The sequence below is a fragment of the Ostrea edulis genome, chromosome 2, assembly GCF_947568905.1.
Source record: "Ostrea edulis chromosome 2, xbOstEdul1.1, whole genome shotgun sequence".
Taxonomy (NCBI): Eukaryota; Metazoa; Mollusca; class Bivalvia; order Ostreida; family Ostreidae; genus Ostrea; species Ostrea edulis.
The window spans coordinates 74,946,094-74,964,160 of NC_079165.1; the positions used below are offsets into that span (position 1 = coordinate 74,946,094).

General features: G+C 36.1%; 1 protein-coding gene across 2 annotated transcripts in view; it reads left to right on the forward strand.

Annotated features, from left to right (window-relative positions):
* LOC125681173 (uncharacterized) overlaps positions 1-17,404 on the forward strand; it is a 42,401-nt gene extending 24,997 nt beyond the window's left edge. The window contains exons 4-5 of one of the 2 annotated variants that reach the window (XM_056153607.1): positions 14,112-14,148; positions 14,423-14,566. In XM_056153607.1, the coding sequence (XP_056009582.1) occupies positions 14,112-14,148; positions 14,423-14,429 (44 nt within the window). In that variant the 3' untranslated portion in view covers positions 14,430-14,566. Of the gene's footprint in view, positions 1-14,111; positions 14,149-14,422; positions 14,567-16,174 lie in introns of those variants that run through there. The other variant, XM_048921134.2, reaches the window with a different exon arrangement.
* The last annotated feature ends 663 nt before the right edge of the window (positions 17,405-18,067 follow it).

The following is an 18,067-nucleotide window of genomic DNA, read 5'->3' on the forward strand; positions in this document are numbered from 1 at the left end:
AAATATCACTCTTCTTCACTTTGATACTTGTAAATTTTTCAGATATCTAATACAAACTCAGAGTTCCTTAAAATATTGGTAGAAAACTTCAAATTTCATGGTACCTGCAATCAAAAGGTATAAGTAGCTGACTTCCTTAAAGGTGATATCTGAAAATTGATGTCATATCAAGATACCTAATACCATTCCACTTCACATGGATAGTTGTAAATTAGTCAGATATCTAATACAAACAAGGAGTTCTTTAAGATATTTATGAAAAACTTGAAATTTCAGGTTAGCTGGAATCAAAAGGTATAAGTAGCTGACTTCGTTAAGTATGATATCCGAAAATTGTTGGCATATCAAGATACCTAATATCACACCTCTTCACGTGGGTAGTTATAAATTAGTCAGATATCTAATACAAACTCAGAGTTCCTTAAGATATTTATGAAAAACTTCAAATTTCAGTTTACCTGCCATCAAAAAGTATATGTGGCTGACTTCCTTAAGCGTGATATCTGAAAATTGATGGCATATCAAGATACCTAATATCAGATTTCGTCATATGTGCATTGGTAAATTAATCAGATATTTAAAACAAACATGCAGTTCATTAAAATATTTGATAAAACTTGAAATTTCAGTTTACCTGGAATCAAAAGGTATAAGTAGCTAACTTCCTTAAACACGATATCTGAAAATTAATGGTATATCAAGACACCTAATATCAGGCTTCTTCACGTGGATAATTGTAAATTAGTCAGATTTTTAGTACAAACACAGAGTTCCTGGAGATATTTATGAAAAACTTGAAATTTCAGGTTACCTGCAACCAAAAGGTATAAGTAGTTGACTTCCTTAAGGGTGATATCTGAAAATTGATGGCATATCAAGATACCTAGTACCACTCCACTTCACATGGATAGTTGTAAACTAGTCAGATATCTAATACAAACAAGGAGTTCTTTAAGATATTTATGAAAAACTTGAAATTTCAGGTTAGCTGGAATCAAAAGGTATAAGTAGCTGACTTCCTTAAGGGTGATATCTGAAAATTTATGGCATATCAAGATACCTAATACCATTCCACTTCACATGGATAGTTGTAAATTTGTCAGATATCTAATACAAACAAGGAGTTCTTTAAGATATTTATGAAAAACTTGAAATTTCAGGTTAGCTGGAATCAAAAGGTATAAGTAGCTGACTTCGTTAAGTATGATATCCGAAAATTGTTGGCATATCAAGATACTTAATATCACACCTCTTCACGTGGGTAGTTATAAATTAGTCAGAGTTCCTTAAGATATTTATGAAAAACTTCAAATTTCAGTTTACCTGCTATCAAAAGGTATATGTAGTTGACTTCCTTAAGCGTGATATCTGAAAATTGATGACATATTACGATACCCAATATCACTACTCGCCATACGTATCGTTGTAAGTTAGTTAAATATATGATATGAACACGGAGTTCCTTAAGGTATTCACACGGATCTTGAAAGTTGATTGTACCGATAATCAAAATGTATAAGTAACGGATTTCCTAAAGAGCGATATCTGAAAATTCATGGCGTACCAGAACACCATCTATCACTTCTTGCCATATGTATAGTCGTAAATTCATCAGATATCTAATACAAACATAAAGTCAAACATAAAATTTCTTACGGTATTCACACTTATGTTGAAATTTCAGGGTAACTCGAATCAAATTGTAAAAGTAGCAGATATCTCAAAATGGATGGTATATCAAATGATTGAAGGTCTGAATTAAATCCTTTTCACTTTTAAAGTAAACACTCAGTTGAAAAAGTTTATTCGTATTTTGCATTGCAACGCTATGTAATTGGGGATAATTGAGCATGAAATTTCATACGACTCCTCGTCCTCTTTAGAAATAAATCTGATAGATAATAATTTTCAAACTCATTAACCTTTATCTGGTAGCGAGCTATCAGTAATTATAACTTTTATATTTTGTAGTAGCTGGCTACGAGTAGCTAACTTTTCTTACTTTTAGTAGCTGGCTACTAGTAACTGGCTACTAGTAGCTAGCTTTTCCTGGTTCAAGTAACTGGCTACTAGTAGCCAACTTTTCTCTTTTTAAGTAGCCAGTTACTAGTAGCTGGTTACTAGTAGCCAACTTTACCGATCTCGAAAAACTTCATGATATAAAAAATGAGAGTTTAAAAGAACATATTATGAGTAATGTCAATTTCTAAAATTTTACATAATTTTCAAGGTCTGGTCTTCCAATTTAAAATGCAACTAAAAAAAGTTCGGGTTGGAGATCAAATTTTTGAATTATTGGCAAAAAGACTGAATTTTTATGCAAATTTTCGAATAAATTAATTAAAACTTTTTTAAGAATCGGTCTCCTGTTAGGAAAAACATATCAACCAAGTTAATAAATTACAACATTTGAACTAGTTACAAGTCTCAACTACCTGTGTCATATATTGTAAAACTGACATACAGGTATAGGGGTATAAAATTAGACGATACATTGGATGAAACAGAAACTGTAATATCATGCAGAATTGGAACTTTTTGATCAATGAATCCTTCCGCCACAAAATATAGTCGCTGTCAAACCCTTTCAAAATTTGAATTGACACAAAATTTTTCAACTGGATAGGGTTTAGTAATAGATGTGTAATATGTTTGCACCAATGGGTCAGTATTGAACAAGTAAATGCTCAGATGTAGTATCCTGCGCAGTTGTACCCCAAACCTCAGGAGCTAACTTCCTTAACGCGCCTTTTTCCTTCCATCCAATTTACACTCAGGTACTAAGCACCAACAGCGACTTGGATTGTCATCGTGGGACTGCGCATAGCAATTTACGGACCGTCTTCTATAGAAACCCCAGTTATATCGATGTCAACTTTACCCTACAATTGCTTACTATCACGTGATCGCGGTGTATAAACGTCAAGTCTAATCGGTCGTTCCGGCACATCCCGAAAGTTCTGTATTGTTAGTTTACATCCAAGTTTCTTATTTCTGTAGATAAGAGTACCACACTCATTAAAACGTCTAGCATAGTAATACAACAATGTAGCTAAATGATCCATGATCACCTATTTTTCACAGTTTATTGGTTAAAGACCTAAACCTAATTATAAATTTGTCTTTTTCCTGGTCTGGTCTCTACTTGAATAGTAGTTAATTTCCCACCATTCCTATCCTGGCCAGAATCTAGAGGAAGTATTTTCTTTCACTTCGCTTTTAACGTCACATTCCATTAAAGTTAAAATAGCTCAAACATCAAAGTCCATAGAACAGCTGTCTGCAGCACCGGCATTTGAATCTTCACAAACACTTTACCTGGACAGGATATAGGGCTCACGGCGGGTGTGACAGGTCGACAGGGGATGCTTACTCCTCCTAGGAACCTGAATCCACCTCTGGTGTGTCCAGGGGTCCGTGTTTGCCCAACTATCTATTTTGTATTGCTTATAGGAGTTATGAGATTGAACACTGTTCGTTATCTTCACCTTACAAAGAAACAATACAAACGCTTTTTATTATTTAAAGTTTTGTTGATTAATGATTGTAAAATAAACATGGCGTCAACTGTAGAACATCCGGATCTAAAACCAAACTGCGCATCTGTTAATATATTGTATTTCTCCCATTCCAAAATTCTGTTATTTAAAACACCAATAAACAATTTCCCAAAGCAACTAACAATAGAAATGCCTCTGTAAATAATATCACCAAAGTTCCCTATGTACTGTCCGCTATACTATATATACCAGCAATTTGATATTGCATATATTTAACGATATCGTGCTTCCATACAATACACAGGTTTAAATGGCCAAATCAGCCGTCGACTGTGAAAGTCGGGCCGACGCAAAAGTCCAATAGGTGTGACTATGGGAAGTACGAGCGGAAACACCTCGGTCAACACCTTGTCGCTTCACTGTTTGTTCTAACTGGATGAACACCACTTGTAGGGTTACTCGCACTTGCTTGTCCATTACGTGGCGCGGATCTAGGCATTTCACTATATATCGTGCCTTGTTTGGAACTGCGTACACTATCCATTGGTTTCCCTCTCCTGATGGAGTTGTCCGTCTATATGCAAGGTGAAGATAACGAACAGTGATCAATCTCATAACTCCTACAAGCAATACAAAATAGATAGTTGGGCAAACACGGACCCCTGGACACACCAGAGGTGTCCCTCACCATTTTAGTCCTGTACCCGGCTTGTTTGTGTTGTTTCTGAACAGCGTATAGGTTCCTGTGTCAATCCTAGCTCATGCACTCCGAAAGGCTTTCCTTTGGGTTTATAAGGACTTTGTTCAACATTCACTATATCACTATGGTGAGGAACCGTGTGACTATGGGGTGATTTTTTCCTCGATTAAAATGTCCAAACCAGTATACATTCCCAAATTCTATATGGTTTTCTATTTCCAGTTCGTAAGAGATGAAATCACATAATTTTCCCTCCGTATCCTCATTACTTATTTCACCACCTAGACCAGTAAACTTCAGATTGTTTTACATGGATCAAAATTTTAGATCCAAAACAGCCTCCTTCAGATCACTGATTTCACTGTTTTCGATAATCAGTGTATTGAAATCCTCACGTACTGAATCTACTGCACGTTGTTGCCTCTGGCTATAATTTCGCAGCTTCGTGGACATATCGCGAAATTTGTTATCAAACTCGTCCATTTTGTTTGAAACAAATTCAACAGTTTTTTTTCAAAATCTTCAGATTTTTGCTCAACTGGTTGAACCCGCCTTTCCATTTGTGAAACTCTTGAGTCCATCCGATTCATGACTTCAACAATCTTGTTTAAGGTGTATAATTACTTCACAATGTAATCAAACTTTTTATTAAAATCTTGAGCGCCAGCGGTTGATGATTTAGTTGATTGATTGAATATTGTTTAACGTCTCGCTCAAGAATACTCATATGGAGACGTCACCACTGCCGGTGAAGGGTTGCAAACTTTAGGCCTAAGCTCGGCGCTTATGGCGATTGAGCAGGGAGGGATCTTTATCGTATCACGCCTGCTGTGACAAGTTTTTGCGGTCTCAACCGAAGGACCGCCCCATTTATTCGTTTCTTACGACAAGCAAGGGGGTACTGAGGACCTATTATAACCCGGATTCCCACGGGGGATTTCGTTGAAATTGACACACATGTATGTATTGTTGTCGAAGAGGTAATCGGCACATTGTCGTTACCTTTTCCTAGATTAAACAGAAGTATCCTCATGAAACGTGAAGATAATGAACAGTGATATATCTCATAACTGCTATAAGCAATACATAATAATAATAACTTTATTGCGAAAGACATACATCTTATAGCATTATAACAAAATTGAACATGGATAATAATTACAAAGCTGAAAATAAACGGCCAATTCTTACAAAGACATCTAGCATACAATAGTATATAGTAAATACAATAGTATAATGATAGTAAAAAAGGAGAATGACGATACAAATTACATATTATGGACTGTTCTTAGTTCAAGAGCTTTACAGATAAATTTCCCCAAGTTACAGAGTTCTCTAACATTGTTCACACTTAGTAGTTGTATAAATTTGAACATGGAGGGTTTACTCCAGTAATACTTCTTCACTAATTTAGCTCTAATCTGGCAATATACAGGACAGACTAACAAAAAGTGGTATTCATCCTCAATTTCAGTGATACATGTTTTACAAAACCTTTTTTCACGTGGTACATTTTTATGTCTGCCAGTTTCTATGGATAAATTATGTGATGATAGCCTTATTTTGGAGATACCCTTTTTGTACAATTTAGGAATAGATTTTTCTAGGTAATATTGCAAGCAAAAATTACCAACCAAATGTTTGTAAGTAGTGCATTTTGATTCATACTGTATGTTGCTATGTAAATTTTGAATAAAATGATCCTTCAATCTTTGTTGTATTATTGGCAAACAAACATGGCTATTTAAGTTATGTTGATCATGCCACATATAACTAAGTCCCAAACAATCAAGTTGTTCCTTGATAAAAGTAGCCCAGTTACGATTTGTGTGCTTTGTATTTCCACAGATATTGTATAAACATTCATATGCAGCATTAAGTATACAATTTTCAGACTGCAATAGTTTAAACCAAAACTTGAACATTCTCAAAATACGAACAAAATACAATGGTAAACGCCCTGTTTCAAAATATACCATGGTTGTATTAGTGTTTTTACGAACACCAAGTGCAAATTTTAAAAAATCCAGATGAACCTTTTCAATGTCAGGTGCTTTATGTAATCCCCACACTTCACATCCGTAATTCAAAATACTACAGACATAGGTATCGAAAAGGGAGAATAAGGTACAGTGATTTAAATACAATTGTTTTATAGTTGATTTAAGGGCAAATAATGCTTTGTGACCTTGTGATGCTAACTGTTTCTGCGTTACCAAAAATTTACCATTAAAATTAAATAAAACGCCCAAGTAAACAAATTGATCTAATACTTCTATACTTTCATCTTTATACACCCATTTTTCATCTGTGCGAATCTTCCCACCATTTCTAAATACAACAATTTTATTTTTTGCTACATTAACAACTAAATCCCATTCATCTGTATAACTTTGCAGTGTATTTAACATATTTTGTAGTTCAATAACCGATTCTGTAAGCAACACCATGTCATCAGCATACATCAAAATATAAAGACTTAATAACTGTAAATCAGTCGGATGATTACCTTTTTTGATAAATTCAATTTCAAGGTCATTCACATACAATACAAAAAATAGGAGAGACAACACTTCTCCTTGTAATAGACCAATGTGATTTTCAAAAAATTGTGAAATGTGACCAGAGGATTTTACACAGGTTCTAATCCTACTATACATGAAGCGAACAATATTAAGGTAGCGACGGATAGCAACCACGTGATCAGTAAAAATTGTGTATTTTCACGTGAATTCATTTTCCGGAATTCTTTACTCCGCCATAGAATAGTCGAAAAACAAAAAGGGGTTCCGAAAGTGTTTTGTTGCTGTGACTGACTCGCCTAGATAAAATATGCACGTACCACATAAGTATACGTCAATATCTGTAATAATGGTAGATCAAATGTTTCATCTGTGTGAAACTTTTTGCTAATCAAAATGTTAAACCAACCACCAATCCATATACTTAGATACGCTACGTAAACAAAGTTGTTGGTTGATACATCGTAATGTCCGAGTGCAGCATGCTGCGAGATTAAATACTGTTTATACAGTCATTGAGAGGCTAAACAAAGTTTCTTGCAAGAAGAGGAAGTTGGTGGATGCATTCAACTTGGACAATGAAATCATAGTTTCGTTTGGTGAGTGAAAAAAATACCATAGATTTGTTCAACTCACATTTCCTCTGCTATTTCACAACGCGATTTATAATAACATCTGTAAGTTTAAACACACGACATACAGTAGATGTATTATTTTGTATGTATATATGTATTCCATGTGTGCTTAAAATATAACTCCCACCTGTGCATGTGATTGTAAACGAACGGATGTTATGTAAATGTATACCACATTTGTAAACATGGGCTCTCACAACTCTTTTATTAAGAAAATATCGTTATGAAAATAACCGTTACGAAAATAACATACCTTGAACTACATGTATAAAAGTAATGAAAAACAAATATCTGTATAGACCTATTATCTAGGGGTATGAGGGAACCGGATAGAAAGTGGAGGGGGGGGTAGGGGGGGGGCATGTGTTGAATTATAATTCCCTAGACTATAGTGTGTATACATATACTTTGAAATTTCAGTGACCTAAGAAATATATCAAACCTGAGGTTTCGTGTTTCACACAAACATGTAGGTTGGCAAAACCTTTTTAAAAATAATGTAAATTAATCACAAGTCTGCATATGCCCTCTCATAGGCAAATGTATGCACTGTATGTATAAGTAAGATATGTATACTACACGTATGCCCTTCTCTTGACCCACATTTTGTAAATAAAACAGATATGATAAGTCTATGGCAGTTTATGAAAACATATATACATGTCATCTCATATTGCAATTTATAATTTTGAAACATCAGTATAAAAATTTTCACTGAATATGTGTTGCGACACAATTTTAAAATTCACATTGTCTGTCGCAGTCTAATTACTCAATGGTATAATATAGACCCAACTGTGCAAATATCAATTATGATGATCTTTTTTCTAGGCATCAGCCTGAGGACCAAGGGAGGTTAGATAGGACCAGTGCAGGTTGATGTGGATTTCGAGTCAACAAGTATAACAACAAGAGAGGTACTATATTTTCTTTTGATAAACATTTGTAAAGACAATTCTGAGTATATCAGATATTCATCTTTTTTGCTATATTTAAATATATTTATCTTTATTTTGAACAGGTACTCCATTTACAGTGATGATGACTTATCCCCTGGACCCCCACAACTCCACAAATTTAAAAATGTTTGATAAAGTTCCGAAGATTAAAGAACTACTGCAAAATTTGGGAATTGGATGAAAAACATTAATTCACTTATATGAGCTCAGAGCAGTGGATGTTGTACAACATACTTGAAACTAAATTGTGAATTTGAGGGAAAACAAGTACATGTACTCGTGTATTACATGTACATGCCTTTTGAAAGACAATAATATTGCATAGATGTAAAGGAAATTTCAATGTTGATTATTCTTTCTTAGATATACATGTATTAGTAAAAAATGTGCACATGATAGAATATCAATTTTATAACTTCAATCAATGTGTTTGAATTTTCCTTGTAATTCAAAATTTAGTTGAAACATACATCATTGATACATTAATGTATATCAAATTTTTATAAAAGTTTCATAATGGAACTAATTCACCCCCCCCCCCCCTTATACATACAGTGAACATAGACCTTTACCTGGGGAAAACTACAGTTAGTTAATGCAATATACATGTACATGCATTCTCAGTTATCCAATAGTGAGTTTTTGGTTCATTGTGAAACTACAATTAAAAATCTTAAACTTATGAAAGACACACCTATCTGTGAGGGCAAGATGACTCAGATGGACTTACATGTAGTGATCCATGGGCAGTTGATGGGTCTCTTTCCATTGATATTAATTATTTATTGAAATATGAAATGGTTATTTAAACATATTTGGTGTATTATACTGTATAGTGATATACATTTCTATAAAAAAAATATGTATAGGTAATAGATTTGGTCCAGTTATTACAAGAAATTGTATGAAAAATAACTAAATATTTAGGCAATCATTGTGAGTGCAAAAAGGTCAACTGCAATAGCACACACTATATATCATTCTGAAATGGCTCATAGAAACTTCTAGTATTGTGAGTTTGAATGCTCAATGTGGTAATTTGGGAATGCTTAATCATTTAAGGTCAATAGTTTATCTCTGCTGACGGTATCTCTTAAAATTCATTTCTAGAAGGGAGGGGGTAGGGTTACAAAATCTGACATAGTTTCAGATTAAACCTCATTTGGTATATTTTTTTCTATTCAATATTTTAGATACTACTTGACTTATTGTAAAAATGAAATAAAATCAGAAATTTTATGAGCAGAATTTTGTTGTTGTCAGAAAATGTATGCCTGATAGTATTTGAGAAACGTCATATTTAGGGTAAATTTGGCCAATTACCAAGTCGAATCATCCCTATGTTTTCCTTAGATGCATTTTGAATTTCTGATCAATGTTGATTTTTTGTCTGTTTGTGTTTAATTTACATAACTATATATGACAAACAATATTTCTGATGTCAATAAAAATTTTATTAGCTTCTTTGTTAATTTGCTCAATTTTGGCATTTTTTGCCTTTTGGGGTTGCAAAAGAGGGGATTTCAATCTCGCTTTCCTCGAAAATTAACCTGATTACTTTTGTTGATTTTTTGATATGTTTTAGGATAAAGTCAAAATGTTATAATAAATAAATTTTAAAAAAATTCAATGAGCGGTTTTTTTGGGGCTAGCTATCAATAGCTACCTTAAGCAGCTTCCCTTGTATACCGTAGTGTTTTAATTTTCTATACAATTTTCCCCTGTTAACTGAATCGAATGCCTTCTTATAATCCACGAAGCAACATTATAATCGTTTTTTGGATTGGAGTGATTGTGTTATAAGACAATGAAGCGCAAAAATTGCCTCCGTAGTACCTAGCTTGGGTTGAAAACCAAATTGTGCATCTGAAATAATATCATACGAGGCTGCCCATGAGACGAGTCTTCTGTTTAGTATGGAAGTAAACAATTTGCAGAAACAACTAACAAGACTTATTCCTCTGTAATTATTTGGATCAGAAGGATCACCTTTTTTGAAAACAGGCACAATAACAGCGTCAGACCATTGTGTTGGAAAAAATCCTGATGATAAGATTCGATTAAAAATAATATGCAAATATGGTACAAAAAATTCTTTAAATTCCATGAAATACTCATTCAAAATATAGTCCAAACCATGGGATTTCCCCCGTTTTAATTGGTATAATCTCATAACTCCTATAAGCAATACAAAATAGATAGTTGGGCAAACACGGACCCCTTGGCAAACCAGAGGTGGGATCAGGTGCCTAGGAGGAGTAAGCATCCCCTGTTGACCGGTCACACCCGCCGTGAGCCCTATATCCTGATCAGGTAAACGGAGCATACAAGACATTAATTACCTTGCTCAATATCTGACTTAGAATCAGGGACTCTTCTTGAGCACTACTCTGATCTGCACTTTTTTTCCTGTTTTGTTTTGTTTTTTTTGCTAAGTTTCCCCATATTTCGTAATGTTCACTCACAGATTGATAAAGTTGTTATAATTTCCGTCAGTTGTTATAATTTCCGTCAAGCGCGGGTTCGAATCCCGCTCGCGCCGGTAAGTAAGAAAGTTTCCCAGTTATGCCTGTGTCACATTACTAGCGGGTACCGGGCGAGGTATAGGTATCGGTGGGGGACCTGTCAAGATCTAACACCGTAGGGACACATTTCCAAGTCTGTCGGGTGATTAGCTCTCCTCATATACCGCCCGCACCTCGGGCAGGACAAGGAAGGCAGCCGTATGTTTACCGGGCGGGGAGCGTATGGAATGATGGTGTTGGTGGCCGCCCGATATCCGTAAGGTTATCGGTAGGTAACCGGGAGGGGTACGTCCGGTACCCATACGGACATCGTACGGACTAGGTACCCCCGTGCGGTCACCGCTCGGACACCTGAGGGGTATCGGATGAAGCCCGGACGATGTCCGTTCTGAGAACATCCGGGTATCGTTCGGTGACCTTTGCCTTTTCATGCGTGTTAAGTGCAATTAAGGCAATTGCAAACTGGTGTATATATACCTATCGTCATCGTCATCATCTCCAACATCATCATCGACGCTGTTGCCATCAACATCGACATGGCCAATCCTCCGAGGCATCTGAGACTGCCGTTCCTACGTCTACAACTCGCTGAAGCACGTGAGCGTTATCTTACGATGGTGTTGACATCGCCAGGATTTAACTCCGCGCTAAAAGCTGCCGGTGGGGTATACGGGCCCTGAATGGCGTGTTCTCATCGCATGGTCCCCGGCCGGACACTTTTCAGATTTTGGCATTCTCAGGCCGCTCAGAACCCGCTACCTAGTCGGATACCTAATCGCAGTGTAATGTGACACAGGTATTACTTTCGGAAGGTCGGTGGTCTCTTCCCAGGTACATAGTATCTGGGTTCTCTGTTCCACCAATAAAATCTGGGTGCCACCAGATAACTCAAAAATTGTCGAATGTGGCGGAAAACATCAATCAATCAATCATTTCCGTCAGAATTTAGCAGACACATAAGTATTCTGTTAGAAATACTTGTTTTTTAACGATTTGATCGGAGCGGTATCGAAACACGTCCAGCTACCTTGACATCTAATCACTCTCACCCCAATTCAACTGTTTAAATTCAAGTTTTAAAACAACGAATTACTAAAGGATATTTGCTATTCTTATGTCTATAAAACTTGTGGCACGGTGCTGTAATAACAAACTACACAACACAAGTAAGACCAACGATACGATGAGTTTGAAAAGGACACGTGACTGTCATGACTTGATTCGAGCATTAGAAATGTCGAGTGAGTTCTTCGTCAACACAGATTTAAAATCAAATAATTTTGGTTAAAATATAATGTATGGCATATCGTATAGCCTCATAAATACGTTTGTACGATGTGGATAATATTGTCGATATTCGTACCATACAACTTTAAGCTTCTTTTAAAGAATAGAGGAGATTAACTCCTCTCAACACATTGTTACAGGGGGTTACATTAATTAATTTTTTTTGTTATTGAGATTTAGATTCAGTGAACTATAAAAGTTTAAACACTAAAAAAGATCAAGACGTTTAAAACTTAAGGATGCTCCAAACCTGAAAGATGTATTCTGTGAAAATAATCTAAACTTTAAAAGGTTTACCTTGAAAAGAAAAACTCAATTAAACAAACGTTTCGACTTTTTCGTGAGGTTAGAGTATTTGCTATCTATGGTTCCTGATATCTGATCATTCAACGGTGGTGCTACGTTGCAAATGGAATGAATTTACAAAAGAACAGTTTTTGGAAATTCATGTTGAAAATTGAAGAGGTTAAAATCCAGTATTTCTGCCTTGTTTACAATATGAAAAGAATCGGTTGTCTAGATAATGACTCCTTTCAGATTATTATCAGTGATCAACGGTTTAGCCTCCATACCGACGAAGTCGAAGAGGACTTAAGGTTCTCACTCCGTCCGTCTCTCTGTTGTTCTCACGAGATACTGCAATGAATTATTGTCACTACAAGAAGTAAAGTTTGGGATGTAGAATAAGTAGGCTTAGAAATGACCCACTTTAAACAGGTTGGTCAGAAATGCTTAAGTCGATGAACCTCTTTCAATGCGAGTTGATAGTTGTGTGAGAGAAAGTGAGATTCAATCATGCTTGAATACAACCGCAATCACCGGTTCTCATGTTAAAATTGTAACTTCCGTTTGAAAAAGCGTGTTATAATAATAATAAATTCTTTTATTTAGACAGGATAGTAGAATTAGTACAAATGACTAGTTTACATTGTGGTCCTGTATAAAACATATTCACAGACAGATAAATGAGAGAATAGAAAAATAGATAACATAATATAAAATATATACTTAGAATATACACACGATATCACTGGGTAAAAATAAACATATAAATCATATCTATATGTAAGGTGAAGATAACGAACAGTGATCAATCTCATAACTCCTACAAGCAATACAAAATAGATAGTTGGGCAAACACGGACCCCTGGACACACCAGAGGTGGGATCAGGTGCCTAGGAGGAGTAAGCATCCCCTGTTGACAGGTCACACCCGCCGTGAGCCCCATATCCTGATCAGGTAAACGGAGTTATCCGCAGTCAAAATCAGTGTGCCAAGAACGGCTTAACAATCGGTATGAAACACGTTAGACAGCATTTGACCCAATGCGAGGGTGTATTGACGAACTAGATCGTTATAACGACCATAGAATTTGCGAAATGCTGACTTCAAACGAGACTGTTGAAATCCCTGTACCATCAACTTGTTTGTCAGTAGCTTACCTCGATTTAAAAACTGACTATACGCAGAACAAGCTCTTGCATATCGAATCAGTTGCGATATATAAACACCATATGCAGGTGATAATGGAATATTGCTACATAAATGTGGGAAGTTGACGATGGAGAAGCTGAAATCATCCCGTTTGTCATACAGTTGAGTTGTTAGTTTGCCGTTAATGTCTACTTTCAATAAAATATCTAAGTATGAAGCAGAAGTGGACGACTCTGTGGTGTCCTTTATTTCGAGCTCACAGGGATATATCAAATCGACATATGAATGAAAGCTATCATTGTTAATGGACAAAACGTCATCGATATGTCTAAAAGTCGAATTGAAGGTCACAGCGAGAGATTTTTTCTTCTCACGTAGAAGTTTTTGAATAAATTCTGCTTCATATGAATATAAAAACAGGTCAGCTAACAAAGGAGCACAATTCGTGCCCATGGGAATTCCAACAGACTGTTGGAAGACCTGATTACCAAAGACCACGAAGATATTGTCAATGAGGAACTCTAGCATATTTTTTATTTCAACTTCAGAGTACTTGTGTGTGGAATCAGAGTGGTATTTAACAAAGTAAGTTTTTGAATAACTGATCACTAGATATGAGTATTTCCGTTTTCCGTTTTTGTTGAAGAAGCAACTGTCTATGATGTCAAAAAGTCTAGTCTTTAATTTATCGTGAGGAATGGTCGTGTATAGTGTTGAAAAGTCATAGGTTTTAATGCTATTGATTTGGGAAAAATTCTGTGATTTCAAGTTTACTAAAAGTTCTTTAGAATCCACATTTGATTAACACCACTTCTGGCATATGTTGTCGCACAGTAAGTTTGAAGTTTCTCTTTCACAGCTGTTAACATTTTCGTGAGGAGCAAAGATAGGGGCTTGGTAGAGCACTTACTGGATCCAGCAATGTATCCTTGTTTGTAAGGGTTTTTATGTAGTTTAGGAATCCAGTATAGGTACGGTAACTCATATTCATTCGACCCATTGACTGGAATATTAAATGTGTTTAAAACTTATTTGAGTAATAATGCTGCAAATATGCTGATTTAAAAGATGTAATAGAACAACAGCTTCTGACAGACTCGGGCAACTGATTCCACAAAGTTGTGGGGATACCTTAAAAGACCGTTTATAATATTAAGTTCGAACTTTTGGTAAATATAAAATGCCACTATCGCTACTTCTTGTTGTTCTGGAACTAACTTGGCTGACAAAACTAAAACGTTCATATATTCTGGTGTCATGTTATTAAGAACCTTAAAAGCAAGCACTAGTTTTCTATATACAAAATAATCATGGACAGACATTCATTTAAGAACACTACAAATACCAGCTGTAGAAGTCTGAGTTACTTTCACCTTCAATATAATTTTGTCAATAAAAATCCTGTTTTTGGCTGAGCACCAAACTATGCTACAGTAATTAAAATGAGGAAATATAACAGTGTTATAAATTTTCAATAATGCTGCATTTGACATAAAGGTTTGCAGACGACGTAAAATGCCTATTTTCTGTGAAAGTTTCTTGCATAAAGAATCAATGTGTGTTCGCATAATTAAACGCAATGGGAGAAAATTTAATAAAATTCATAAAATATAGGCATGCCAATTATTGTTCAATGTTATACCCACCATGACTAACACTTTAATTGGCCCGTATGCAATTTGATGAAATCAAATCTACCTACTGTACGGCTGAAAATATAGCGGAATCTCACTCTAATAGTGATATACCATTCTTATAGCGGAATTACGTTTCCGCCCACCTAGCTGTTAAGGCTAAGAATTCTCATTTCCCAAAGTGCTGGTTCTTCTCTGCTGCACAGAGAGAGAAAGAGAGAGAGAGAGAGAGAGAGAGAGAGAGAGAGAGAGAGAGAGAGAGAGAGTCCTTTCTGTTGTCTCCCTGTTGGTACAAATACCACCTACATATGCAATCCATGCAATGAAACAATCTACATGCAAAACGAAAGGTTTCTCAAAAGTTTGGATAGGCCATCACCTGTGGGGCACGTAACGTGCCCACAATGCCATCTACAAACAGTCATTTGATGTTTATCAGTTCATACACGGTCTTGCCAGAGTTAGGGTTTTACATGTAGATGCATGGAAATAGAAATGCATGAGGTTTATAATTTCATATTCATTATGTGGTCATGGTTTGTATCATGAATACATATTAAAAAGTCATAAGTCGTCAGCGCTTCATGAAAAGTACGCTGGTGTGAAGCGTTGCTGTTCATACCCTCTTGTAGTTTCCAAAAAATGAAATTTAGTTTTGTTATCTACATTTCATTTTCGGAATTCTTAGATGTTAAAATTGTCATACTAAATTACACTATTTATTACGATTTATCCCTCCCTGCTCAATGGCCATAAGCGCCGAGCATAGGCCTAAATTTTCCTGTCCTTCGCCGGCAGTGGTGACGTCTCCATATGAGTGAAATATTCTCGAGAGGGAAGTAAAACAATATTCAATCAATCAATAAAACAAATTGCTGTCATGATTCTATGCGTATATTCTATGTCCGTCAAGATTTTAAAAGTAATTGACATTATCACGTGTTCAACATAACATAGTTTGCGTCGTTTCGTTTTAGGTTCCATCTCCAAGTATCGTGTGGATGGAGACAAAATAGATGGCCTATGGTATTTCTCTAATGGAAGGCCCATTTCAGAGTTGTATTGGTACCCCGGCGAGCCGGCACAGACGGCCCACACATCAATAGGTCTCAGGGTGGCATACCTAGGAAAATGGGACGATATATCAAGCCAAGCAGTACACGGTTGCATCTGTGAACGAGACATTGCATTATCATGAATGTTCTTACTCCATTATAATTCTATCGGCCATTTTACCTTTTATGATTATAATTTCTGTATATCTTATATTTATCACATAAGATATTAAGCAGTGTGTCCGTAAACGGAAGAGTCCAGTTGAGAGTACCATTATTTTTTTTTCAGTAGTGCTATGTCAACATATTGTAAACCATGCGTCAAAATGTCTTTGTCAACATACATATTTCTCAGTAATAAAGAAATGCAAATTACAAATACCCGCAATGGAAACAAACATAATTCATTTCAAGTAATATATACCTAGCCTGTGTGTACATGGTTTCAAGGACTGGGTGACTCATTCTACACGCCAAACGCTCGGCATCAGGTGTAAATGTCACGGGTCCTCGGAGATTACCTTAAATACGGATGACCCGTATCACAGTAGGTGTGGCACGCTTAAGAACCCTCACTGCTCAAGGACCGTAGGCGCCGAGCATAGGCCAATTTGAAACCCTTCACCGGTCTAGGTGACGTCTCCATCTGAGTGAAAAAATTCTCGAGCGAGACGTTAAGCAAGACAAGCCGAACAAACAAACGTACTTTTGGAGTACCCTGTTCGTTAGTTTGTTCAGCTTCATCACTGATGTGAAGTGAATCGTAGTAAAACTCATCCCTTTATATACCATGCAAACCCTGATACATATAACAATCGAACATTCCTATTGTATATGGAGAGGTCACCAATGCCGGTGAAGGACTTGTGCTCGGCGCTTATGGCCATTGAGCAGGGGGGGATCTTTATCGTGCCACACATGCTGTGGCATGGGGCCTTGGTTTTGCGATATCATTAGTCGGCTTTTACAAGCAAGGGTATTGAGGCTAGTTGTATTCAGCGCGCTCGCGCGGCAATCGTGGTTAATGTTTTCCTGTAGAATTTGCTGTGGTAATAAACACTCAGATGAGCTTGATATTCTCTACGTTTCAACTTTATCGCTTGTTTTTTTCTGCCCCCGAGATGGAAAGTCAAGGGGGTCTGAAACTTTAACTTTGCTAATAACTTTTGAACAGTAGTCCTAGAGATTTGATATCTCACATGAGTATTCCTTGTAACAAGTCCTTTCCGTGAGTACCAACATTTTGGACCCTGTGACCTTGGAGTTTGACCGACTTTTTAAAAACTTTAACCTTGCAAATAACCTTTGAACAGTGAGTGCTAGAGCTTTGATATTTCACATGAGTAATCTTTGTGATAAGTAAGACCTTTCCGTGGGTACTAAACCTTTTGACCTTGGGATTTGACCTACTTTTTAAAAGATTGACATTGGCCATAGGTAAATATTAGAGCTTTTATATTGCACATGAGTATTTCTTGTGACAAGATCTTGCTACTGGTACCAAAATATTTGTCCTTCTGACCTTGGTCATCTTTGGAATTGGCCATTATCGGGGGCATTTGTGTTTCACAAACACAACATTTCTTGTTTTATTTTTATTGAGCCCTATCAAAACTTTTTTCAAACACAACAAACTAATGATACTTAGTGGCCCCGAGATCGAAGGGTATATTGGTTTTTGTCCTGCCTGTAATTCTGTCTTAAACTTTAACTTTGCTAATAACTTTTGAACAGTAAGTGCTAGAGCGTTGATATTTCACATGAGTATTGTATTCCTTGTGACAATATCTTTCCTTGGGTACAAACATTTTTGAC